Source organism: Neopelma chrysocephalum, unplaced genomic scaffold, assembly GCF_003984885.1.
Source record: "Neopelma chrysocephalum unplaced genomic scaffold, ASM398488v2 Primary Assembly neopelma1_75, whole genome shotgun sequence".
Lineage (NCBI taxonomy): Eukaryota > Metazoa > Chordata > Aves > Passeriformes > Pipridae > Neopelma > Neopelma chrysocephalum.
In genome coordinates this window covers 12,487,607-12,514,784 of record NW_020897736.1, presented here as the reverse complement: position 1 = coordinate 12,514,784, position 27,178 = coordinate 12,487,607, and the positions used below count along the sequence as shown (strand labels likewise).

The window sequence follows — 27,178 nt, the reverse complement described above, 5'->3', positions numbered from 1 at the left end:
CACTATATATATGTATGGAGATCTCAGGAGCCAGCTGAGGAGAAGGGCTGTTGGAAACCAGGGGTTTGAGGCAATGTGGGGAGAGAGGGAACCTCTGAAGAAAGCAGGACCACCCCCAGGGCAGGGAGAAGCGAGGCTCTGGGATTCATGCTCCTGGTAAGTGATGCAAAAATCATGTGCTCTCTGCAGTATGAGCAAATTTAAGAAAAGCAGAACCAGAAATAGAGGAATATCCAAACCAGGCCTAGCTTTGGTCCACCAGTGACAGGACCCAAACCCAGGTTAATCCCAGCTCCCCCAGGGAGGTGCTGCCCACGTGCTCACTCCCCCTTCCCGCATGTGGTGGGCACACGGCTTGGCAGCACACTCTTCCAGTGACATTTTCCTTCTCTCATGAAAACTGTCACTTTGGGCATCTTGCCCACTCTCCAGGCTTCCCAAAATCTCCATTTGAGCACCAGCAACAGGAGGGAAGATATCAAAGAGGTGGGCAAAAGGAACAGCGCTGGAGTGCCCACAAGCATCCCCAGGGATGTGCCATGCTTCCCCTAAGGACCAAGGTATGTATACTAACCAGCATCCCAGTTTTCCTACTCTTCATAGAGGTCTTTTCCAACCTAGAGGATTCTAAGATTGAGTCCACCTCAAGCCGAACCTGCTTCAGCCCTCTCACTGTACCCATGGGATGTAAAGGTGGTGGATCCCTCACAGAAGAGAAAAAGTGCTTCTTGCTCCTCAGAGATCTCCAAAGCTCTTCTGCTGCTGGGCAAGAGAGGACACATGGTCTTAAGTGCATGAGCAATGCCAGACCTGCCCCCTCTCACTCAGCAAGAAGTAGATGAAGAAAGTTTTCAGTAGATTAAAGACACTTTCCTGCTCATTGAAGGCTTGCCAGAAAAATCAGCACATCTTCAAGTTCTGCCTCCCATCAGCCATCATAAGCAACATAAACAGAGAGACCAAAGGAGTGCTGATGAGTATAGCTTCTTCTACTGCCAGCCATCTCCACCACCTTACAAGAGGCCCATTTTTGCCAGCCTGGCATCAGCCAGCCCCTGCATTGTGTAATTAACCTTGAGCAGGATGAGCCCAGGAAAGTCATACTGTGATTAGTCATCTTGTTGGAGTTTGGATGCTTCCTAAATGGCTCACACTAATCCCCACCAGTTGGTCTGGGCTCCTGCAGTTCTAATTGATTTTTTTTTTCTTCTTGGTCAGCGTATTTAGCATAAATTGTTAGCATGGGGAAAGGCAAGTGCCCAACACCAGACTACAGCTAACCCTGAGCACTCTGCTTCCCGTGTCCTCATTGCCCAGCCTCAGTGAGCCTGCAAAGACTGCTTACCACCCCTCCAGCTTTAATAATTTGTTATCTGGGAGACCAGTGCAGATCCTTTCTGACTGATGGGGAGCCATCCCCTCTTGGAGACAAGATTGAGAAAAAGCCCCCTCAATACCCAAGGGAAATTTGCTTTCTTGGGCAGAGACATCTTCCAGCTCCCTACACATGCAACCACAGCAAGCCAAGAGTTGTTTTTAAAACAAAGCTCTTTCATCCTGATAAAGTCCAGATGCATGTTCAAAGCTGAGGTGGCCACAAAAACAGCCAAGGAAGTGCTTCCTGCCAAGTCCAGAGCTCCTGACTGCCCAAAGTTTCACAAAACTAAAAAAAGAAACCCAACAACCTACCTGGCTCAAAACTAAATTTCTCTTCAAAAGGAAAAAACACATTTAATAACAATCATCAGAGAATGAAAAAAGAAATAATCCACTATTTCTAATTACCCGGAAAGGACAACACCCATCTCTTCAATGCATACCCAGAGAAGAGACCTCCACATTCTCAAGCAACCTTTTGGCATAATGGTAGAAAGCAAATAACCCATCTTACTCACCACAGCTCAGCTGACTCCTCCAGAAGCCTCCTTTGCCCTCACAGAGCAGCCAAAGAGCGTCAGCCCTCACCTGGCACTGATAAGTACTGATGGGCCCCTCCATCCACCAGCTGTTTCCCTGTTGGGACACTTCTGGCATCACCTGTGGGGTGTCTGCACCTCCCCTGCTTGGGCAAAGCCAAAGAGCTGGCACTGGACTGGCACTGGGCAAAGCAAATGTGTCCAGCAAGTGGTCTGCAACCTGCCAGCTCGTGCCCTGGGACATGGGGACAGAGAGGTCCAGAGGGGTCCTGGGCAGGGTCATGTCTGGTTGTCACTCTCTGATTACCCCAAACACCCTCCCTCCTGGTCAGCCCTGTGTCCCAAACTGCTGTGTAAGGATGTGTCCATACCATCCCCTGCCCACCAGAACATGGAGCAGGGACTGTTTTCCCTTCAGGTTATCTCCAAAAGGGAGAAGAACCCCCACCCTATACCTATCCCCCTGTGGTTCTTTATACCCTTCTTGTCGAAGCCAATCCATCCCCACAGAACTAATGCCCTTGCATTAGTCAACCCTCAGATATTTAGATCTTTCCCAGGGCTTGTCACACAGCCATGGGAGAGCCAGGCAGGCTCTGAGCCAGGAGATCCAAAATTTCCAGGGAGCTTTTCCTACAGTGGGTGGAGAAAACGGAGTAAAAGCCTGTGATTGCACCTTTGCAGCCTCAGGGTGACACCATCCACGCATCTCCACACCAGGGTGTAGGTGCAAGGGGCACTTGAAGACTGGACACCCCATGGACATGGCCCTGGACCACAGAGGACATGGCCAGTCTCCTCCCAGGGGTGGATGCTGGAAGTGTGCAGAAGCTTAACCCCAGAATCAGGGATAGAGCATGCGTAGGGTACGAAAAGGATGTTTTTCTAGTTGTCACAGGGCTGCCAGAATATGGCAGAATGACCATAAATACCCCCAAATGTTTTTCACCCTGAGTACAGTCAGGAGATACATTGCCTGTTCCTGGCCAGAGACCCTCACCCACCAAAGCTGGGTGGCAAACCTCCTTAGAACAGTCTGCAGAATGATCCTATGGGACAAAGCAGCCCCAAAGCTGTGCCTCCCTTCTCCTTGTGGGTACGTCTCTCCATCAGACTGCACTGACAGTTGTCCCATTGGAGCCCCCTGAGGCCACTCCACCATTTACAGCACCATCCTTGATGTTCTTCCCTGAGGCTGAGATGGGTTTGTGTCTCTTGTGCCTGGTGATAGCTGTTTCGATGCCCCTGAGACACAACTGCACGTCCTCCCGAAAGGAGGGGGTGTAGAGTCCATAAATGACAGGGTCTGTGCAGGTGTGCAGCAAGCCAAAGAGGAAGAAGCTGTGGTTGACATACTCTGGCATCTTCTGGATCATGGCTGGCTGGAACCAGTACCACAGGCCCAGGAGGTAGTATGGGGTCCAGCAGATGATGAAGGTGGCAACAATCACTATGGTCATCTTGAGAGTCTTCATGCGTGCCTTGGAGATATGGTCATTTTGACTTCTTGTCAAACCTGCCAGGGAGAGTCAAAGGGATAGTTGGAGATGGGGGGAAACCAGGAGAACATAACCATCTTTGCTTGTGCTTCTATCAGAGCAGAGAGACCATCTCGTGGTCCAGTCCACGGCCCACAGGAAACAGAAGACAGCAAGGAACAGGGTCAATTAGTTTGTGTAAAACCCCTTAATTGGTTTTTCCTTCAAAGGGTGTGGGGACAGACCAAACAACAACTCCAGGCTGGAGCAGGTTCAGTCATGGAGTCATGATGGACACTAAAGGGCGGGGACCTGCTTACCTTTATTGATCTTTAGCTGCCTACTGATCTCCCAAAGGATCCTGATGTAGCAAACAACCATGACACTCAGGGGGGTGATGTAGAGGGTGGTGAAGGTGAACATGTTGTAGACAGTTTCCTCCCAGTGCGTCCGGAAGCTCCCGTGCGTGACACACTGGGTGAAGTTCCCTCCCGGAATCGTGTGCAAGTGGAAGAGGAAAAGCTGAAATGGAGAGCCAAAGAATAACTCAGAGAGGATTTGGAACAGGTCCTATGTCCTGTGCATGGAGGGCAACTGGGAGAGGGGCTCTGGGCACCTAACTCATGGTTTGGTTAGGATGGATGGGATCTGACAGCTGAGAAATCCTGTTTTCTCACCATAAAGAATGTTATTATGGTCAGGAACTGCCCAGATTCATCTTGGTCTGCTCCAACATGTTTTGCAGTGGTGCAGTGTGGATTTTTAGGAGAAGATTACCATGTGCACAAGGAATTAAAACATAGTGGACACTGGTTTTCCCCAGCCCTGATGGTGGCACTGAACAGGTGCTGTGAGGAAGGTGCAGAGCAGCCCTGACCACCCAGCACACAACCATGCTGCTTCCCTCAGGCAGAGCCAATCCAGTAGTAGTGGAGTCCATGGATTGGGATGAACTGGTTGGGAATCCCTTCTCCAAAACCACCCCAGCCTGGGCAGACTCCACAGGGTAGGGCACAGGGCACAGAGCCCTACCTGGGGCAAAGCCAGGAGCACGCTGCCGGCCCAGGCGGCGCGGAGCAGCATCCCATTGCGGCGGTGAGCGCGGGAGAAGGGACGGAGCACGGCCGCGTGCCGGTCCAGGCTGATGACCACCAGCACCAGGGCGGCTGCGTACATGGCAAAGAGCTTGAGGAAGTTGAGGACCTTGCAGGAGATGTCCCCTCCATACCACTGCACCGTCACGTTCCACGCCGCGTCCAGGGGCATCACCGTCACTGTCACCAGCAGGTCGGCCAGAGCCAGGCTGAGGATCAGCGGCTGCACGTGGGATTTCCTCCTCTTCCTCAGCAGGCTGCCCAGCACCGCCGCGTTGCTGCCCGCCGCCAGCAGGAAGAAGATGGCTGTGATGATCACACGGACCTTCGCTGCTCGCGTGAACCGTGGCTCAACCCAGTACTGAGGGTAGGCAGAGGCTGAGACATTGGTGTCCTCCCGCCTGGTGGGGCAGTGGGCAGATGGAGGGAGCTGCTCCTCGCTCATCCCCTGCTGAAACACGAGTGGCAAAGTGAAGCCCTTCTTAGGGGCTGTGTAGCGTGCTGCAGCTTCAGTGTAAGGAGAAATGGGGAGAGGGTGGGATCTGCACTGGAGGCACCAGCAATAACCTGCCAGACCTGCCCCGTCCCGTCTTGTCCTGTCCCCTCTGTGTTGCCCGTTTTGCCAAGGCACCACGTCCCCCAGGTCCGGCCGCCCTCCCTGGCTCACCCCTGCTGTAGCTATAGTGACGGCTCACACAGACATATATTTTTAGCTCCTTGCGAGGCGGTTGAGCAGCTGGGAAGCAGGAGTGGTGGCCAGGACCATGGGACCAGTTGCTGTCTGCCAGCGTCCTGCTGGGAATGGGTCATACCAGAGCTGGCTGAGCCTCTGCTGGGGCAGCCGTGCTCGGTTCAAGGACTCCTCCTTCCTAAGGGGGTTTGCAAGCAGGGATCATCTTTTCAGAAACCCCACGGCCCTTTCCATTAATGTGTTAAATCTTAATGGTCCACCTCTGGTGCTGGATCTGGGGCCATGGTTTGGAGCAGCCAGGGGTTGCCAGCAGGGGAAAATGGGGATTCCACACTGTTCAGGGACTGACAGGGGCTCTAGGGAGAGGATCACAGTGGAATTTAGGAGCCTGGACTTTCACAGGACCCTGGCAGCACCAGCTCAACATCTCTGTACCCTTCCCTTCGTAAGGCAAAGCAGGAGGAGAAGGGGAAGATAGAACCCCCCCTACACAGGGGTGGCACAGGGGTGATTAGCAGCATGGTGGTCCCCCATGCTTGATTTGATTGCCCTTTTTTTCCTGAGCAGACCTCCCATTTAAAGGGCTAATTCTTCCAACTCTTACGACATGAGCTTTTAACAGTCCCAGCTGCAGGTACAGTACATCTCTTACTGTTTCAAGCACCTTCCTGTTTGCTGATCCCAAAATAAAGCATTCCCCACCTTTGCACAGATAACAGGAGCAGCAGAGATCAAATCTCCCCAGCTCTGCAGGATGGAGACGCCAACACCTTGCAGCAAACCACCCTCCTCCAGCCCCACCACCCGCACCCCGAGCCCCCATTCCCTCGCTGCCTTCACCCCCTCCCTCCCCAAAGACCAGCCCAAAAAACAACAAACTGCAAAAATAAAAGGCAGTTAAAAAGTACCAAGTTGCTTTCTGTCTGTCTGGAAGAAATAAGGAGAAACCCATGTCCAGGTCAGGATTTATCCTGGCTGATGGGAACATACCTGGCATATGCATGCCCTGATGCCAAGAGAAGACGCTCCGTGTCTTTCCTACGGGTCTCCCACTGCTGCGGTGCTGAGTCAGGATGCTCCAGTGTTTCTTTGCATCACCTCCCTGCAACAAACCTTGAAGCAGTAAAATCTCCCCTTGCCAGCGGCCAAGCCGGGAGCGACGCTGCTGTTAGCACAGGCGTATGCAGGCATCTGGAGATGGGAATGCTGCTGCAAACATTCCCTGCACCGGCAAACCCAGAGTGGGGCAGGCTGAGGTGGGCACCCACGGGCAGCCTGGCTCAGGCAGCCATCACCACCCCTGCCCTCATCAGCTTAACGAGCTGCCCTATTAATGAGCAGGCAGTGGGGATGATGACAAAGCTGCTGTACTGCAAGAAATGGCCAAAATTCAAAATGTTGTGGCCAAATGTGGCCCTGTGAGGGATAAGTGCCAATACTCCCTGCACTGGCTTGCTATAAATACAGGAAAATGAGTTAATTATCCCTGGAGTTGGTGATGAATGTCCCGTTGCTCAGACAACCGGGAGACTCACAGACACACACACACACACACACCCCCACACACACACCCCTCAGCAATGCTCCTGGACCACACGGGTCCGTGGGAGCATCACAGGTATGTGCCTGGACTGGAAATGCTGCAAGGAGGGGATTAATAAGAAGAAACTTGGGGCGTTTTGCCACTGTAATGAATACACTTTTTTTCTCTGCACTCTATCAGTTCCCATCTTCTTCTTTCTATGTTTCTTGTAGCATAAGGCAGTGAGAGGGAAGGACCTTGAGAGGGACAAAGAGCTCACAAGAGCTTAAAAAATATGATATGCAATGCAAGGGCAGGGAGGGAAACTGAGAACACCCTGCTCCTCTGGCCAGCAAAAGAGCTGTAGGGGTGACAGAGGGCCAGCCCCATGCCCCGCTGGGGCCAGCACCAGCAAACACCTTCCCAGTGGCACCTTGGGGACTTTAATGACATGCAAATAGACCTTCACATCTCCTAGGCTATTAAATTAAGGAGTACATGGTGTACAGATCTCTGCAGGTCCCAGGCTGGCAGTGGTGGCTCTGCATTTTTCCCCAGGAGGAGGAGGAGATTCACTTTCTGGTATAGGTTTTCCATCATTAAACCCATTCCCACTTATTTTCAGGAGGAAATGCCCAAGCTCTGAGTGTGGTTGCACCATCTTTGAAATTGCTCTGCTGGCAGGAGTGCTCCTGGGCACAAGCAGAAAAGGACTTTTTCCCCTTTGTGGGTTTAAGAGTCAAACTGTGTGGCAGCGGGAGCAGCCCCTGAGAGCAAGAGATGCTGCAGGCACTGGACCACGTTTGCCCTGGAGTCCCCTAAAACCTCCATCACTTCTGCATGGAACTGCCAAAAGGGATCAGGCTGGAAACTCTCTGCTTGAAGCCACAGAGGGAAATTCCTGCATTCAAAGTGCTTTGCATCTGAGGGGAAAGAAAAGAGCAAATCCACCATCTCCACTGCCCATGAGCACCAGCCACTCCTGCAACATGGGAGGGGACTGTCCCCATCACCTCCTTACCTGGCAGGGGCATCGCCCCTCGGTGCCACAGGAACCAGCCTGGTCCCTGGGAGAAAAATAGCAGAAAACCCACAAAGAAGTTGGGTGGAAACCTGTTTGTTACAGCAGCCACCTCCTCCTGGTGTTGGGCTCCTGCTTAAAGCTGAGATTCAGCCCCACACACTCATCCTTATTTTTGCTTTCGTTTAGCCCTTTGCACCTGCACGAAAGCAATTAAATAGCGAGTCAGGAATGTATTCCCTGTTTGTCCTTCGTTCTGGCTGGTGGCCTTTTTGTCTAGAAATGTCCTCCTCATCCCCGACTGTATGATGCAAGAGAGGGACAGGATTTTTCTTGGGAACTGTAAGCCTTGCTCATGATACAACAAAGCCTTTAGTCCCTGTTCAGAGAGGATTTTTTTAGCATACCATCATGCAGAAATGTCCTGGGCATGCATTAGCAATAAGTCTTATTTTAAGGGTGGGGTCCCTAATTGAAATGACTATTTTTCTCCGGCGTTTGCACAGTAACCCCCTTGTGTTTTCTCTCTCTTTTTTTTGTTCATCTCCTCAAAGGTCAGCTTGGATGTTGTCTGCTCAGCAGCCTTCAGCCGAATCTCTGAACACTGGTTTAACAATCAGAGCGGTTTGGTCTCCAGGATTAGGAAACAGTGCTGGCAGGAAGGGCTTGTTTCCATACATCCCAGCTTGGCTCTTCCCAAAACCCTCTCCTTTTGGGATAGTGCCCCAGTACATCCCCAGAGTTGCAGCCCAGCACTGGGTCACGAGGGGACAGAGCATCCCCCAGCATCCCCAAATAGGACTTATCTCCCCAGATCCCCACAGATCATCCCAGGATGCTGGAGAAAACAGAAACCAGAAAGCCACACTGGGTAGCACAGCCTCAGTGGCAATTTCTGCACGAGCAGACTTTAAACAAAAGTGCTGTGTTTTTCCATCGGACATCCCATATAAACTGGGATCTTATCCAGGGAAAACAGCGTGGGATATAGTTTCCATTAACCTAGTGCAAACGCAGGGCAGGGAACCTGCTGCTGTTTATCCTGATAAATCAATGCCGGGGTCTTGGCTTCCCAAAGAAAGAAAAACTTGTATTTTCCCCTCTGAGAGAAACTCCAGCTGCTGGGAATTATGGGGGAGTAACAATGGGTGATTATTTGGCTGGACCCATCACCTGCACCCTCACCCCAGGCAGGTGCTTCTGCCAGGCTGTCTGCCAAAACCTCCCCTACGCTCAGAAAAACCTCACCATTTCAGGGGGTTTTTAAATTCTGATATTTTTTCCCCCTCCAATTATTCTCCTCCTCCTCCAAACCTTGAATTGTCTCGTCCAAGGAAATTTTTGTCTCATACTGGACTCGAAACAGAAAGTCTAGTCAGGGACATCTGACATGCAATGTTTTTGTGAGTAAATACCAGCGTCCATGAAGTCATTTCCCGGGGTTAGAAATGAGCTCACCTTTGGAACAGCTTCTCTTCTTACCCAAAGTTCACAAGTCAAGCAGTTGGGAAGCTCCCAGTTTTCTACCTTCTCATTAAACAACAGCATCATAAAAACCAGCATGGTGCCACCTCTGGCTGTATGCTACAAACAGGTCCTGAGCAGGGCATCACCCAAAATTCCCTAAAATCTTTGCAGCAAAAGGCAGAGGCTCAGTGGTCACCGGGGATAAACCAGTACCTCATTCTGCCTGCTCAGCCGGCCCTGGCTGCTCTGCCGAGCCTGCCAGGGTGGATGGTAATTACTGCTCCTCTGGGGGATAATCTGGATCATCCCATCCTCCTCCTAAAAACCTTTGTTTAAAGCAGAGGGAGGGATCTCTCCTGCCCTCCGGGCTCAATTACTTGGTAAACTGTGTCTTTAGACCATTTCTTGGTGAAACAATGCGCTGTTTCTCATTCAGCTTCCTACATTGAAGCCTCGCTGATAAAAATCCTTCTCCGAGCAGATATCGCACCATTGGACAGCAGTGCTGAGGAAAACATGCTCAAACCTGCTGCAATTCCCACCTTTTAAGACCCTAGCTAGTGCTTCTGGTGCTGCTGAGCCCAGATATCCAGAGCATCAATCCCAGGGGTTCCCCAAATTTATCACCCCAGACCAAACTCTGTGGTCAAGCTCCAGAAAACATGTTGGGATTTGGTGCCAAGTCCCATCTGCTCACCACCAAGTGATAAAACTTGGTTTTGTGCATGCATTGCCACTACACCCACAGCTCATCCTCCTCACAGCAGCTTTGCTTCCCTGCCCAAGCTGGACTTTATTTGTGGGGAGAATTATTTGGGAACTTTCACCTGGCACCTCAGTCCCATGATGGCCCAGTACCCAGTAAAGCAAGAAAATGATCCATGGGGTGGATGGAGGGGCCATGAGTCCCCTTCAGCTCTGGCATAAACTGACCTGGCCATGGCTCCCACTACCCTAACTGGGTATTTTTCTTGAGCTGGAAGAAATTATGAAATGCCAATGTTTTCGTTGTGACTAACCATGGAAGTGAACAATTTTGCCCTTGTTTTTGGACCGGGTTTAGTTGCTCTTCTTGCCTTTGCCTTCTGCGCCCTCTTTTATCCTCCTCTTTTTCTACTCCCTGTGGGACCTGTCCATCACATTGCTCCAAATATTCTCCTCCCTCCAAGCTCCTAGATTGGATTGTGTGTCTCCAGGCCATATTTCAGTGTTCCTTTTGGATGCTCCTTCCCAAACATGTGCCAGATTCAAGGGCTGGTCTGCTTTGTTGCACTGGGGGAGAGGTGAGATGTGGGGAAAGCCAACATCCCTGCGGGACCCTCAGCAGTGTTACCCGGGGCTTGCAGTAGCAAGAAGCAGGGAACACTTCCCCTGACAACTCTTTCCCATGCACTTCGTATCTCCAAGCAATTTTCAAGGCTTAAAACCACCCCTGGGTCAACTTCATGAAGGGACATGATTCTTTCCTAGGCATTTTGGAAAGGATCAGTGGCTTGGTGGGGCAGATGCCATCAATGCTGAATTTAATGAGCCAGAGATGTGTAATTTCTGCACCCTGTGTTTACCCTTCTGCAAGAAACCTGCTCTGAGCCAAAGTCTGGGGCTGCAAGACTCAAGTATCCCTTGGGATGAGCATCAGTGCTGATATTTCCTTCCATCTGGGAGGCAGCGCTCAATCCAGTGCCGGGAGTGTTGCAGTGAGTTTCTCTCTGGAAACCTCTCCTCTCCCATGCTGCCTTCCCAACCTGCTCCTGGCGGTTTCATCTCAGCCAGGCCAAGGTGCTTCCAGTCCTTCCTTCAGCAGTGCTTGGCACCCACCAAACCCTCTGGTGCGCTCCCGGCAAACACACATTTACCCTCAGGCGAAAGCTGATATGGCCACGTATTCCAGGGGGAATCCCAGCAGCGCTGGAATTAGCTCGGCAGAGACCGGCTTTTCCGAGCATGCCCTTGGCACGACGCATGAGGTCATGAGATGTTTTACATCTCCAGTCGCCCCCATGACCGCAGGCACTCTGGGAAGGGGAGGCATTTCCATGCTGTCTCCTGCCAGTGCAGATGGATGTTGGCAAACTCTTTCGGAGCCGAAACCTGGGGGTGGATCAGCACCAATTATCCCAGCCAAGGCTCAGGTCCACGTTGCACAGTGCAACAATTGCCCTGAAATAAATTCCCAAATGGTTCAACAGGGAGTGCCCACCACCCATTCAGCTCCATCACCTCCACCTTCTGCCCATTCCATATAGAGGTTCATCTGCACACTAAAAAACACCTTTTAACCTGAAGCTCTACTTTCATTGCCGTCACTGTTGCCTCTGGTTCAGCTTACACAGCCTACACATCTTCCCTGTTCTCCCACGTGATCCCTGCAGAGCAGGAGAAAGACAAACTGGAAGAACCAAGCCCTCCCCTGCACACTCATGGATCACATAGGATTTTGCTGGTTTTTAGGAAAAACTGGCTGATGTTTTGCTGGTGTAAATCACTGTGAATCTGCCCACCTCGACCTGGTTCATAGCAAGAAAATCAAGAAGGAAAAGGCACAGATGAGGCAAGGGATCGCCATCCCATGGGTGGGAGGCTGTGCTCCATGCCAGCATGGGTGCCCAGCCTGGAATGCATCCCAGTCCAAAGCCAATGCCCGTAAATAAGAGTAATAAATCAAGGATTTCTTCAGGACCAACTAATTACCCAAATCAACATGGTCTTTGACACAGGATGGTCTTTGTCCACCAAACCCTGTCCAGAGCTAAAGCAAACAGCCAGTAGGCTGTGGGTTGGAGCTCTGCTCCTGCCCTTCCTTCATGGTGTAAATGTCCCCATTGAGGTGCTGCCCTGGCTTGGACCTGACCACATTCCCATCACACCCGTTCCCATCCTGCGACCACTTTTCCATCATTGATCTGAGGTTGTGCAATAGCTCAGGCCCTGCCACAAGCCCACATTTGACAGCAAAATGTTCCCAGCAAATACTGGCATCATTTCAGCACATGGCACCACAATGCTGCCCTGCAAGTGTCCCCGAGCAGTTAATGCTCCAGGGAAAGTTTGGGATGTGCATAACTCATTGAGGGCTTGAAAATAATGGCCTTCTCCATCTTGGAGAGAGTTTTTAAATGAGTCAGGATTCTTATCTTAATTTCCCCAGCTCAGCAATATAATTAAAAAGGGATTTACTATTGAGACACTTCCAGTGTTTTCACAGTATCACCCATCTCTGCTCTTCCAAGCTGTGACGGGGAAGGAAAGACTGCAAACATGGACATGGCATCCAGGAGGGAAATCCAAGTGGGACTCTGCAGTCCAGAATATCCCAGTGACCAGCAAAGCTCCCCCTAGTGAATGTGGGTCTGGGAGTGGGGCTGTATGTATGAGGCGGTGATGCAGGTGACAGTCCCTGGGCACTCGGATAGCAGACATGCCCTGCAAAAGCACTAGAAAAAGCCCTTTTCCTTGACAGATGGAATCACGGAGGAGGGGACACCCCCTTTTATACATCAGGGGGTCAGTTGTGTTGTGCTTGGCAGCAGGCATCTGGGGGCTCACCCTGTGGCCAGACCTCACGACCAGCACAGCCACATCCACTTGCTCTCCCCTCACTCCTGGCTCTTTCATCACTCCAGAAAAAGCCTTCTTGACCTCCACAACTAAAATCAGTCTTTCCCTCGCTCCTGGCTCTCCTGGTGTCCCCACTCTGCACTGCCTTTTATATCTGTTCCATAAATGAGTACATGAGGTGAGCACTGCTGAGCCATGGTTGAAGCTTTAGCTCCTAAGCAAAGCCTTCCAGAGGGGGTAAAGGTCCTCTCACTCCCTTTCTCTCAGCCACAGCCTGTAAATCCTCATCCGCACAGTGAAAACAAACTCCAGTAGTTCATTTTTTTGGCTCTTTTCCAAAGCTTTTAGGCAACTGGAGTGTCATTTTGTGCTGATGAAGCAGTGGAGGAGGGCTTAAGTGAAAAAATATTGTGGTGGCTGTGAGATTTGCTCCTGGTTCGGAGCTCAGAGTGAGCCCCAGGGACCCGCCACATCTCCAAGTTCTCCTACAAACCATGGAAATCACCAGTCCAGCTCCTGGGACAGCAAAACAGGATTTCAAAAACAACATTAGCCACCCCTGGAGCATGGCTGGAGAAGTGCCGGGAGCCAAGTGCTTAATGAAATCCCAGCTCCCAGCTCTCCCTCCTAAACCGCGCAAACTTCCCCAAAGTGTTTGGGATGGAACAAAGTCATCAATCAGTTATTTTAACTCCCAGCTCCGTAAACAGAAGCAAGCCCAGAAACATGCAGCAGGGGAAAATAACCGTCAGCTCCCTTTGGTGGAGCAGAGAGGGCACAGGGAGGGAGGATGAGGGCAGCCGGTTGAGAACTGAGCACAGCCTTGGGTCCCAAAGCACATTTCATGGGTCCCACAGAGTATTTTACAGACCCCACAGCCTGTAAATTCAATGTGCGGCCCTGAGAGCAGCCCCACCATCCCTGCCACCCTCCTGGCACAGTGCGGTTGGCTTTTGATGATGTCACTCAGACGATGCTCTATCGGAAAGGGTGGGAGGCACGAAGAACCAGGATGAGCATCGCTAGCCAGTTTTCCCCTAGATTTATTAGATGAACACAAGAAAAGTTATGGATACAACTACAAAGGAGCGTGGGGAGGGAGATGCTGCTGCACCATCTGCTGTCACACTCCTCTGACACTGCCCCAGCCTCAGCACTGGTCGGGGGGGGTAGCATTAAGCGTGGCAGTGTTCACATAAATACATTATAGAATTGTAATTACACATTAGTGATGAAACCATGGAAAAACCCAGGAGATCTGAGTAGGCTCCCCAGGGTTAATCCGGGAGGGAAATGAGTCCAAGAGGTTGTGGCTCTGCTGCTTTCTGATGGGAAGCACCAGCCTTAGGCAGCTGAACTCACTGATGATGGGCAGAAAGATAGGAGTAGTTTGGTCTGGGATACATCCTTCCTGCCAGCCATGGGTGCTACAGCCCTGCAGAGTGACCACTGTGGGCATGGGGCAGCACCTGCCAGTCCCCTCCACCCCATGGATCAATGAATTATTCACCTCCAGGCAGATGGAAAGCAGCCGAGCACCTCCTGGAACCGCAGTGCTGCTGGTGGTGCTCAGCACTGGGAACACATGGGGATCTTCTCATGCTGCTCCATCCAACATCAACCACATGTTGGAGCTGCGGAGAGGAATGGCCAAGCCAAAAGAGATTGTGCAAACAGACTTTTCTCGAGACTTGGGTTTTGCATGAATTCACGTGTCCCAGATCTGCTCCTGAAGACACACACGTGTCTCCGGAGCTTGTCTTGAAGGAGACGTGCCGGAGAGGAGACACACATGCTGAGGGAGCTGCAAAATGCCCTGCAGAAATGCCTGCACCTGTTTCCATAACATAAGGAATAATATTTCATTCCTTTTGCAGAACAGCACATTTCCTCATCAAGCAGTGATGGAAATTAATGGAAATTCATGCCAGGATATGGGCAAGAAGCTGGTGGGACCAGAGATGCCTTCCAAAGGCATTGATGTTGTGTTAGGGGTGGGTCAGCCATGGTGGGAGGTAGGTGCCATCCAGGAAAGATGAATTCCTTGCTCTCCACCTCAGCACTTTTCCCACATCTTGTCCTCATCACGGCGGGGAAACACAGCTGAGCTCTGTGTTTATCTCGGAGGTCTGAAGCTCCCAGTTCACTGTGTGCTCCTTGCCCACCGCATAAACATTCTGCCATTTTTTGGCACATCTCAGGTGTTTTTTCCTTTTCCCTCATAAACATAAACAGGAGCGGGTGTAGGTCACCACTGATTATTTTACGTGACATCTTGATCCACGTTCCTCCTGCACCACTCCCTCTGGCAGCTGGGCCGGCAAGGATTACTAGGAGGCAGCTTAGGACACCACTGGCACATCCCACATGCCACTGGCTGCCCCAACACCCATCCCCATCCTTGGGGGATGGCTCCTGACAAATAAAGCTTTCACACCACACTCCTGCAGCAACTGGCAGCATAGTCCCACAGTGCCAGGGCTGCATGCACGGGTGGCAGTCACTTGCACCAGGCCACATGCCTTGTCAACACTCAGAAGCCCCAAATCCACAGACCAGCTGCCACAAGTTACATGGGAAAAAACATAGCTGCAGAGAGAGGAAAGACCTGAGGGGTTGAAGCCAGTCTGGGGCAAGCAGGCAGCTCTGGTTAGGGGTCGTTGCTGGATCTCCCCATGGCTTGAGGGAGATGCAGTAACATTTATTTGCAAAGATGGTCCTGCCTCTGCAGCTCCGTGCTACCACTGGTATCCAAACCAATCCCTCTGGCTTTGTCCCACATCCTCACATCCCCACAGCAACCTCATTTGACCCCTGCTAGAGCCAGTGCAGGGGCAGAGGTGAGCAGGCAGCGCAGAGAATGGTGCCCAGCTGAGCCGTACCCCAGTGCCTATGAAAGGGAGGAACAACATGGGCAACGCTGGGTGGGCACCGTGTTTGTCCCAGACCACGTAAAGCCAAAAAAGCATCCCCAAAACTCATTGCCTGTTTGCTGTATCTCCACCTTGAACTGTCGGCAGCATCTATTTCAGATCCAGGCCCCAGGTGAACCCCTGACAGTGACGGTGCTGTGCCAGGATGCGGTGTCCACACTGGGACGTGGTACCCACTCCGTGCCCTGCCCCGCCACGCCGTGGCACCGCTGCCAGCCCCGGCGGCTGCTGCTTCGCCGCAGGTTTTTGTTTACCATCACCTTATTAAGGGATTATTCAGGCTGCGGTTTCCTCGCGCGTCCGATCTGTTTGTGCTCGCGGTCCGTGGCTCGCTGCCATCCCCTAAGCTACACGCCGGGCTATATAAGCGACCCCGCCGCCTGGGCGGCAGGGAGGTTCGCACACAGCCCGGCTCGGCTCGGCGCAGGGGAGTTTCGGTAAGCTGCAACTCTCTCTTCTTCCCAACCGCCTGCAAATCCCTGAACCCGCAGCTGACAAGCCTTCGCCTCGCCCCCGGATCTCGGCTCGACTGGCGGCTCTGTGGCGAGAGGACGGGACTCTCCTTAATTGGGGTTTTTATGGTTTTTTAGGTAAGAGAAAAAACGCAACCCAACCCTGCTAAATTTTTCCCCTCCGTGGCCAACAGCGGTTATATAATTCTGCTATGTTATTAAAGCGGCGTAATTAACAGAGGCTGTGATTGAAGGTGAGGTGGAAATTAATTAATGGGTAGATGAAAGCACGGAGGCTGAAAAACATTGATGCGGTCTCCTGCTTTCCGCTTCTCCCTTCCCCATCCCAGCTAATGCGTTTGGGGCAGGGTTACGGGGACAGCGGGAGCGGGGATTCGGACTGGGACACTGCTTTGCTCACACAGGGCTTTTGATCTCCCGCGGCTCTGTCCCGCACCGGCTCCCTTAGCTCCCTGCCGGGGGGGGGGAACGCAGGCAATTCCAAACCTTCCCCGCCGCCAAGATCCAGCCGCTTGAACCCCCCCTTTCCCAGCATCGCCTGTCCCGGGGACAGAGGGACGTATCCCATCCCAAACCCAGCGCTGAACAAGTCCCAGTCAGCTCCAAAAATAGGTGCCGAGTGGGAAACAGGGTTAATTTTTTCCTGGTTATTGTCTGGCTGCGAGTTCACGGCCCCACCGTAAGCCCACAAAACACCTCTCATGTGTTGCTTGTTATTTTTGCTTGACTGGGATTTGCTGAGCCATAATCAAAGTATTTCTTAGTCCCACATTCCCCAGTCTCAGAGGGGATGGTTAGTACCACTTACGAATAACAGGGTGTTCTTACTGCTGGCTGCCCTTCGTCAGGCACATTTTATGGGGAAACTGAGGCACTGAAAGGCTGAGTCAACATTTCCTCTCCCCTGGTTCACTAATTTTGGATGCATAAAATAAAGCACCAGCTGATGTCACTTGGGATAACACCAGCTCCATGGGTACCTTCAGAAATTAAATACTCAAATTCTTGATGCCACAGGGCAAAGGGAGTCACTGAAAACAAGGTCTAAAGTGACTGAGCTGGGGAAGAGTGACACAAAGCCTCAGTCCCACATCTCTGCCTGCAGGAAAAGGAAAATATTGAGCTACTTGCTCATACTTGCAGCAAAGACTTGGCTTGTGCACGGGGTTTTCCACTTTCAGAGGTGCTTAGGAGCCGTTCCCTTCCCCATGTTCTGAGATGTACTGGGATAAGATGCTATCCTCGCGCTACACCCAGTTTGCAGACAGAGGGATGGAGACATGGAGATGTCCCTGCTCCTGCAGGGAGCAGAGTGGGGCATCAGGGGGCCTGTGGTGCTGTGTGGGCTGTGAGAGATCCCTGTAGAAGTATTTAAGCTGTTCCAAGGCATGTTAAGGAGATGTCATTACAAAGCAGCGCTCTGCAGAATAGATTTGGGCTCAAGATGTGACAGTGAGAAGCAGAGGGGATGTGAGCACAGATGTGGAGCCCCTGCTGCTCCTCCCTGGGGGGAAAAATGAGGAGCTGCTGGGGTTGGGTGGGTGGGCATGGTTTATAAGCTGCCTCATGGCATGCTTTGAACCGATTCAGCTTGGGAGAAGCTTCCCAAAAGCAGCAGGACCTGGCTGAGCCTCAACACGGCTGGACTTGTCTCTGCAGGACTGGGGAAGGCGTGGGACGGCTGCGGAAACTCTAAGAAGCCCCTGGTCACCCCTGGAGACCACAATGGTCACTGTGAAAGGCTGGATCCTCCTCCTCCTCCTCCTGGGAGCCACATCCATTCTAGGTGAAGGTTGAACGTTCCTATTGCGGTCCCCGCGCTGTCCCTGCCAGCGCAGGCGCGTCCATGGCACTGCTGAGCCAGCAGACACAGCCTGACATCCATGCGGGGTCCGGGTCTGGGTCAGAGCGGCATTTGCCCGGCCAAACAACTTCCAGAAGAGGACTGGCTCCCATCCAGCCCCCAGAGCATGTCTGTGAGTCAGCCAGGCTCAGCCAGCCTCTGGTTGACCAGGCATGAGCTCACCAGCCCATTGGCAATGCTGGGACCATCCCTGCCTGCCATCCCCAAGACCCCACGTTGTCCAGTCCTCACCCATGGGAGCTGGGCACAGGGGAGAGCTGGTGCTGGGGCTTTGCTCCCCAGTTTAAAGAGGACTGGTCCCAGCAAGCACCCCAGGAACCAGCCACAACCACCAGCTCCCTTCAGACATGCAGGTGGCCAGCAAGCGCAGAAACCAGTCCATGTCCCATCGCAACATCCAACCTCATCCACCTCAGGTTTGTTTCTCCCTGAGCAGGGAGAGGCAGGATATATTTTATCACTCCAGCTATAGAAAGATGAATTGATCTGAGCTGTTCCAACATAGGAAGTACAAAAAATTTTCCTTCAGTGATAAGGGAAATAGAAAGTTTTTATCATGCCTGAGCTGCAGTGATGCTTTACTCAGCATCTCCTGCACTGCATCCTGTGGGACCTCTAACCAGCCACAACCCAAAGGGAAAGCAGTAATACTGAGCATAAGGATGCCCAGTCCTTTGAATCTAATTAGTATGTTTTATCCTTTGTATTCATCTGATTTATTCTTTCATTTATCAACCCTTAGGACAAAGGATTCTGAAACCAACCCTCAACAGGGTCCAGATAGGACAGAAAACCTTCAGCCCACTGGTAATGCTCAGCTTGGAGAGTAAGTTAATTCCCATCTTGGGTGCATTTCCCTTGCTGGGACAATTTTCCCAACAATTTACAACCAACCAATCTTATTTGAGTAGATGAGGACATTTAGGGTTAGAATCATTCTATGATTCTGTGATTTAAGCAATGGAATAAATGTTAATCATCTGCAACCTCCTGTAGGGTTTTGGCTATCGCTGACACGCTGTTGGCTCCTCTCCTGGAAAAGGGAAGGTCAACGTGTGACCACAGCCCCAACTCCTGTGGGAGGCATGCGGGGCTGGGAGGGTGAGAAGAGCCCAGGGATGGGCCAGCACATGCTCTGACCTGCCTTTCCCCTGCCCAGCCTGTCCCCATGCCCAGGGCAGTTTGTGACACCATTCCTTTAGAAGTAAAGCCTGTGGGGCCTTAATGACCTGCAGAGCCCCCTCTGCTCATTAATTCCTAGGAGATGCCTCAACCACTCAATCTTTACTGCCCAGTGCTTGCAGTTTAAATTCCATCAGGCACTGAAAGGGCTGGACATGCTGATGCCATGTCTGAAGGATTCATGTCCCAGCCTTTTGTCTGGCTCCCAGCAGCTCTCTTAGCCATTGGGAAGAATCCAAGCACCAAAACCCTGGACTCCCAGAGGTCCCCTTCACTTGCTGAGAGTTATTTTTAGGAAAACTACCAGGAGAATTGTTTTCCCCTCGAAGTGGATGACAGGGCAGTGATGCTGAGGCTGGCTCCATGGCTGGAAAACCCTGCCCAAATCACCCCCAGTGTCCTCTGCCCGCAGGTACGAGGAGCAGCTCTCGCCGGGGAGAGCCGACCTTCACCTACGTCAGACGCAGTAGGTTCCTGCCGGCGGTGCCATGGGGTATCCCTGTCCCTGCCTCCCCACATCCCTGCCACAGCTCTATGCCTCAGCTTCTCCCTCTTCTTCCACTTTCTGCTTTCTCTGCTGTTGAGGTGCTACGCAGAGCCATATAATGCTTTTCCTCCACTGCACTCCCTTCTTCATATCCTATTATCAACAGCCCTGCAGATTAAAGCAGCTGATCCCAAATGAGCTTAGGATCTTGCTGAGACCCAACTTTAATCTGCTGCATATTAAATTTTTCCTAGGGGAGAGCACAAATGGCCATTTATCCATGGGATGGGACTATGTTTCCAAGCCTACCTCCTCCTGCATCCCTCAAATTGCTAAATAAGGTCGTGGATGTGCTACTGGGGGTGCTGAACTGGAGGTGCTGATGTGCCAACACATTAAAAACTTGCCCATCTAAGCCAAGCATTCACTCTAAACCAGACATGCTGCTCCCATGGCTGCTCTCATTTAAAGGGTCTTTTACACCCACATGCTTTGTTTTTGGCCATCACTATAGGAACAGTCCAGCCCTGTGCCTGTCTGCCTTTCTAGGAAATAACCCAACCTGCTTTATTACAAATTAGGTGGAAGGGTAGATACAGGAGATGACACAGCACACATCTCCAAGAAACCCCATTTTTAGAAACTTTAGTCACAAGCTCATCCTTGCAAACATTATTAGAACATTGTCATTTAAAAACAAGCCCAAACCACAGACTTGGAGTGGATCTCATCCATTCAAAGTAGCTTAAATTAATAACATCTAGTAGCCCCGTTAAAGAAATCCCTTTAAAAATCTAACCCCATATTAAAGTCTCAAATGTCTTTTGCAAACTCTCTCTGTGTTTTACCAATCAGCTGATCCCTGACGTGCTCAGGCTGCTCAGTAGCATCTTACGCTTCTTACTGTGTTTGCACACAGTAAAAGCGGTGCTCACAACAGGACACACGCTGGCCCTATAGAAAACACATGTTGAAGTTTGGTTAAAGACATTCAACATGGTCATACCAAAAATTTTACCCTTTTTTTTCCCCCTATTTAACCACATTTGAAACACAGGCGAGTGTTGCCCTTCAGACACCATTGAAATGACAATGTGTGTTTGATTTCCTTTAAGCCAAAGTTATTCAACACTAAGCATGAGCTGCCTGCACTTTGCTCCCCTCGAGTTTATCTTAATCATCCTGAATTCAGTAGCCTGCGGGGAATTAAGTCAGAAGCCTTCAGACGCCTTCTCATGCTTTATTTCTCAGCTCCCTGAAATGCTTTGAGTTTGTTTAATCCATGTGGTGCATAATATCCAAATGTATAGTCTGAGCTATATAGAAGCTGCTAAGAAAACAACTGCCCAGTTTTGGGGCAGCTGTGCGTGCAATGTGCGTCTCAGTAACACACCGCTGATGTTATTCAAGGTCCACTGGTGCAAGATTCAAAAAGGTTTTTGTCTCCATGGTCGAAATGGAGCGAGTGCTCAGCAAAGTGTGGCCAAACCGGGGTGCAGAAGCGTACCAGATCCTGCCTAGCTGAGCGCCTCTGGGGCGTGCACTGTAATGAAGCAACTGAGGAAGGGCGGCTCTGCATTGGACATGTTTGCTCAGGTGCTCCTATAACCTCACTTACGGGCAGGGGAGGATGTCCTGGTCTCACCACCACGAAGGCGTTGTGCTCCCTTCACTGTCATTTTACCATCTTTCTCTCCTTTGCCAGAATTCTGTGATTCCCAAGGAAGCCTGGAGAACAGAGCACAGGGAGTTTATAGCCAAATAGCAAGATAAGAGGGATCCAGATATGGGGAATCATCAGGGACTCACAAAGATCTTGTCAATATAGAAAAACATCCCATTAATCTCATTATAACAGCAGCTCTCAGGGCAGAGTTAGCAGTTGCAGGCAGATGCTTCCACGCAATCTCCAGGAAGGAGAAGTGTTGGGAATATCAAATTGCCACAGCCCCTGCTGAACGGGCTTGTAATCAATTATGTTATTCTTATAATCCCCTTTTAACAAATAATTCTGAAAACAGTCGATATTTTCTGCAGGACACTTGTTTCAGGTTTTCTCTGATTTCTTACATTTATTTCCAGCTTTGAAAAAAATTATCAGGTAGTTGCTGTACAGGGATGGCCTGTGATTATAAAAGGAATGGCCTGAGCTTTAGGAAGAGACAGATTATTATTTAGGACTAATCACTATAGGTAATGCATATGTTTCAGAATCACTGGGAGACCAATTGTTAAACCCATTGGGTAATGCTCACTTGGCAATTACCCCACAACCTGCCCAAGCCAGGATACCATTGAATAAGGGGAGACAGCTTTTGGTATAGACTACAGTCACGACTTTTGGGCATGAATTGGTAACAGAAACCTAGAAAGTTTAAGGTATTTGGATTTTTAAGTTTGCCAGGGTTGAGCTAAGAGTTCACAGTGCTGAGCTGGATTCAAATTTCCCCGAAATTCAGCCCTTTGGGGAAGGTAAATAACAGTTCCTAGCTGTAATTATATCCACGTGGCTGCTTTCTACTAGTTGTCAGGTTCAGAATGACATCGTCCCTGTGTTTCTAATGCACAGCTGTGGATAATCAGGAAAAATATGTTTTGGATACAATTTATTCCTTACACAGTATCTGCCTTATTGCATCTAAATTAAAAGCAGACACGAGACCATGCTGTGAGCATTGTGGGGCTGTTTTTTGACCTGCCTGCCTCTCCTCCAGGCTGCAACATCACCTGCCCCATGGGCCGTGTCAACGCTGACTGTGATTCCTGCATGTGTGAGGATGCCACTCTGCACGGGAAGGTGTCTCTCGAGGATGGGTCGCCTGCTGACGATGCCCGGGTCTACCTGCAAGCCAAGAAACTCAAGCTGCTGACAATGGCCGATAACAGAGGCATGTTTAGGATCCCAGGGATTTGTCCTGATGGTAAAAACACCCTTAAAATAAAGAAAGCCAAATACGCAACAGCGACTGTCACCGTGCCCGAGAGCACCCGGAGAAACCTGGCGATCCAAGTGCAGCTGCACCGATCAGGTAGCCCTAAAGAAGGGGGGATGGAGGAGGCTTTATGCAGTAATCAGAAATAAATTGTGATTTTAGGAGGGGAAGAGTAACAAGATGACCTTTTCCTTGTCCTGCAGGCAAACCCTATATTTTCAGGAGCCCTGAGGACAAAGCCAGGAGAGTGGGACAGAGTGTGTCGTTCTGCTGCGATGCCCGCGGGAGCCCAGCCCCTGACCGCTACCTCTGGTAAGGAACTCGAGTTTGATCTGCCAAAGGTCTTAGCTGTTCCATGGTTTCCAGTTTTGCCTCCTTACTGTCTCCATAAGGGTGGGGTTTTAGGTATAAACCAGCTGAATACGCTGAGAACTGATTGCTGCAAGTGATGGCTTCCTTAAGACGTGCAGACCTGGCACAGCAATGTCATTTGCTGAGGGATTCACTGAAAAACACACCAAAAAAGAGAGTTTAAAAACCTCAGCAGAAAGACTGGCAGCTCTGCCCGCCTGCCAGCTGCCCAGCAGCCACATGTCAGTACTGCCAGGGCAAGGAGAATAATTTTTAGGTGATGCCACATAACCAACCTAAAACCAGGGAAACTGAGGCAGAAGGTCTGGCAAAATCCATGTGGCACGATGCAGGATTAGGCCATCGCTCTGCTTTAGCCAGGCCGTCAGACGCTGTCCCCTTAACTCTTCCTGGCAGGTACCACAATGGCTCACTGCTGGATCCCTCCTTGTACAAATATAAAAACAACCTTATTTTGAAGAACCTGAACAGAGAACAGTCAGGAGAGTATTTCTGCAAGGCCAGCAGCGCCGGGGGGTCGGCCAAGTCCCAAGTTGCCAAGCTGGATGTCATAGGTAAGAGAAAATGTGCCTGATGCTCTCCAAGCAGCTGGGGAGGCATTGGTGTGCAGGAACCAGAAACTGTGATACATGTGGGAAAGAGAAGTCAAGGAAAAATACTTGAGTTTGTTTCATGCATCCATTTGCAGACAAGCTTGTGTGAGCTGGTCATGAACAAGATGCTCTCTACAAACCGGAGCTCTGGACTGCAGATGACTTGCCAAGCTCAATCTGCTGCTTTCAGTTGGTTTCTCACTGTACTTGCTGCCTGATATGGGAATATTTCTGTTTGTTTAGGGGTCTTTTAAAACTTTAAGACACATTTTATTCTGGCCACAGTCAAAAAGCCAGGCAGCAGCAGTTGGGATGCCCCCTGCAAACAGCTCTTAATCAGGGACCTAAAGCTAAAGCTGAGCTACCTGCTTCACTAAAACCAGGCCAGATGAATTCAGCTAACCAGAATCCTGCAAAAACCTCACTCTTATTAGGAGAAATGTTTAGCTCAAAGGGTTTCAGACCATATAACAATGTCTGTACAATAATTTCATGCTGCTCATTAAGAAATCCTATTCAACAGGAAGAGAAGAGGCACCCTGTGATCCCCAGCCCCAAAGCCACCTCATCCGACTTCCTCACGACTGCTTCCAAAAATCAACAGACTCCTTCTACTATGATGTGGGCAAGTGCCCAGCAAAGACCTGTGTGGGGAAGCTGGATAAGGGACTCCGGTGTAAGGACAATGTCTCCTACTGCTGTGGGGTATCCAAAATGGAAACCAGGGACATATCCTGCAACGGGTACACGCTCCCCACTAAAGTCATCGTGGAATGTGGCTGCAAAAAATGCACTGAGACCAAAATAATGGTTCGAGGCAGAGCCACAGCAGCGGATAATGGAGAGCCACTGAGGTTTGGCCACATCTACATGGGGAACAAGAGAGTGAGTATGACTGGCTACAAGGGAACCTTCTCCGTCCATGTCCCAGCAGATATGGAGAGACTGGTTTTAACTTTTGTGGATCGGCTGCAGAAGTTTGTGAACACAACAAAAGTTCTGCCCTTCAAGGAAAACGGAGGTGCTGTGTTTCATGACATCAAGCTACTAAGAAAGAAACCTCCCGTTACGCTGGAATCCGCTGAAACCAACGTGATCTCTTTGGGAGAAATGGAAGAAGATGACCCAATTGCTGAATTAGAAATTCCTCCCAACGCATTTTATAGGAAAAATGGAGAGGCCTACAGAGGCAAAGTGAAAGCCAGCGTGACGTTTCTGGACCCAAGAAACATCTCCACAGCCCCTGTGACACAAAGTGACCTGAACTTTGTAGACGAGGAAGGAGATGTATTTCCGCTCCGCACATATGGCATGTTTTCTGTGGACTTCACTGATGAACGGGGCACCGAGTCCCTTAATGCAGAAGATGTGAAGGTTCATTTGGATGCCGCTCAGGTCAAGATGTCAGAGCACCTGCAAGAGATGAAGCTTTGGTCCCTGAACCCAGAGACAGGGTTGTGGGAGGAAGAAGGGGACTTCAACATTGAGAAAAGCAGACGGCGCAAAAGGGAGGAGAGAACTTTTTTGGTTGGGAACATGGAGATCAAAGAAAGGCGGCTTTTTAACCTGGATGTCCCAGAGAGCAGACGGTGCTACGTCAAAGTCCGAGCCTACAGAAGTGAGAGATTCCTGCAAAGTGAGCAGATCCAAGGGGTTGTGATTTCTATTATAAATATGGAGCCAGAACCAGGGTTCTCCTCCAACCCCAGAGCGTGGGGCCGTTTTGACAGTGTAGTCACTGGTCCCAATGGTGCTTGTGTGCCCGCCTTCTGCGACGAGCAAAACCCTGAGGCCTATGGAGCTTATATCTTGGCAAGCATGGGGGGCGAAGAGCTTGAAGCTGTGCCCTCTGCTCCCAAACTCAACCCTGCTGCTATTGGGGTCCCACAGCCGTACCTCAACAAGCTCAACTACAGGAGGACAGACCACGAGGACTCCAACACTAAGAAAACAGCATTCAGCATTAACATGGCCAAGCCAAGCCCCAATTCCCCAGAAGAGAACAATGGGCCTATTTATGCCTATGAAAACCTTAGTGAATGTGAGGAAGCTCCTCACAGTGCTGCGCACTTCAGGTTTTACAGGATAGAGGGAGACCGGTATGACTTCAACACCGTTCCCTTCAGTGAAGATGACCTCATGAGCTGGACCGACGACTACCTGGCGTGGTGGCCCAAGCCCATGGAATTCAGGGCCTGCTACATTAAAGTGAAAATAAACGGACCCCAAGAGGTGAATGTAAGGTCTCGTAACATGGGTGGGACGCACCCGCGCACCATTGGCAGGCTCTATGGGATCAGGGATGTCCGCAGCACCCGCGACCCCCAGCAGCGGGATGTGTCGGCAGCCTGTGTGGAGTTCAAGTGCAGTGGAATGCTCTTTGATCAAGACCGTGTGGACCGCACGCTCGTCAAGGTGGTGCCACAGGGCAGCTGCCGCCGAGTGAGTGTCAACAGCATGCTCCACGAGTACCTGGTGAACCACCTGCCCATGGCCACCAACAATGACACCAGTGAATACACCATGCTGGCGCCTCTTGACCCGCTGGGACACAACTACGGCATCTACACTGTCACCGACCAAGACCCAAGGATCGCCAAGGAAATCGCCCTGGGCAGGTGTTTCGACGGCTCATCTGATGGTACCTCCAGAACCATGAAGAGCGATGTGGGCGTTGGGTTGACTTTCACCTGTTCGGAGAGGAGCGCAATGGAGCAAAGCATCTTCCAGTCTCAGAGGAACTCGGGCCAGCAGTCCATGCTGGTTCAGCCAGGGCAGAGCCCCGCGTACCGGAGGCCGCCGGCAAGCCGCCGAAACAACCAAGCCAGGATCCCCATGAGAGGTCAACGTCCCGTCTCCTAGAGCTGTAGAGAAGCATTGGTAAAGTCACTCACGCTCAATTAAATACGATTTGAAAGTAACATCAACCTGCTAATAACCTAATTGAAAGCTGGTAGGTGTCATTATTTGTGAGACATAATTAAGGTGCCACTTTTTTTTCCCCCACCAGAAAGACATCAGGCAAAAATTGGGGGCCAGCAGCGGTAGTGAGTTCATGTCTTATTAAATGCATCCATAAAAATCTTCTTTCTGCCTGACATTAAACAGCTTCACATGATAGCCTAAAGGGAAGACTAAACACATGATTCAATTAAGTCATGTACATAAAACATTCTTCTGTTCTGCAGCTGCAGACTTTGCCAACCCAAGTACCTGTACAGTAGTTGGTAACATGAAAAGGAATAAACTGATTTCCTCATACTGAATTCAACTGCAAGGTTTCGTACTTGAAATGTAAGTATTTTATTTATTTCTAGCTTGTTTTAGAATGACTGTATTCAAGCTAAACTACCGGCAGCTGCGTTTCTAAGAACTCATATGCTCAATAGCACAGAGAAGCGATATGGATTTGTAGGCTCCATGTGGATAAAGCTAGAGTTTTCTCTTGCTTCTTGCATTATTTGACAAGAAAATCCATGCTCTACGATAGGGTAGGTTAATAAAAAAAGTAATTTTGTAACTCTGACAACGCTGTGTCACTTCTGTGTTTGAAATACCCAAGTAAATAAACCACATGTAGAGCAGAGCAAGGAA

The 27,178-nt window shown here is 50.6% G+C and overlaps 2 protein-coding genes across 3 annotated transcripts; one reads left to right on the top strand and one right to left on the bottom strand.

Moving 5' to 3' along the window:
* Positions 1-26,289, bottom strand: LOC113969965 (gonadotropin-releasing hormone II receptor-like). The gene is made up of 8 exons (XM_027688367.1): positions 26,275-26,289; positions 21,305-21,414; positions 20,535-20,640; positions 7,723-7,921; positions 6,170-6,281; positions 4,427-4,936; positions 3,715-3,916; positions 1-3,432 (listed from the first exon to the last, which is right to left on the bottom strand). Exons 6-8 carry the CDS (start codon positions 4,931-4,933, stop codon positions 3,026-3,028), a joined length of 1,116 nt encoding a protein of 371 aa, XP_027544168.1. The 5' UTR covers positions 4,934-4,936; positions 6,170-6,281; positions 7,723-7,921; positions 20,535-20,640; positions 21,305-21,414; positions 26,275-26,289; the 3' UTR covers positions 1-3,025.
* CILP (cartilage intermediate layer protein) lies at positions 16,090-27,178 on the top strand. 2 transcript variants are annotated; one of them, XM_027688365.1, is made up of 9 exons: positions 16,090-16,117; positions 17,813-17,939; positions 18,760-18,843; positions 19,612-19,665; positions 21,097-21,282; positions 22,401-22,715; positions 22,823-22,931; positions 23,388-23,545; positions 24,108-27,178. In XM_027688365.1, the coding sequence occupies exons 2-9, from the start codon at positions 17,879-17,881 to the stop codon at positions 26,444-26,446; spliced, it is 3,306 nt and encodes a 1,101-aa protein (XP_027544166.1). In that variant the 5' UTR covers positions 16,090-16,117; positions 17,813-17,878; the 3' UTR covers positions 26,447-27,178. The 2 variants fall into 2 exon arrangements, with proteins under 2 accessions (XP_027544166.1, XP_027544165.1); XM_027688364.1 differs by lacking the exon at positions 16,090-16,117 and adding an exon at positions 16,124-16,270.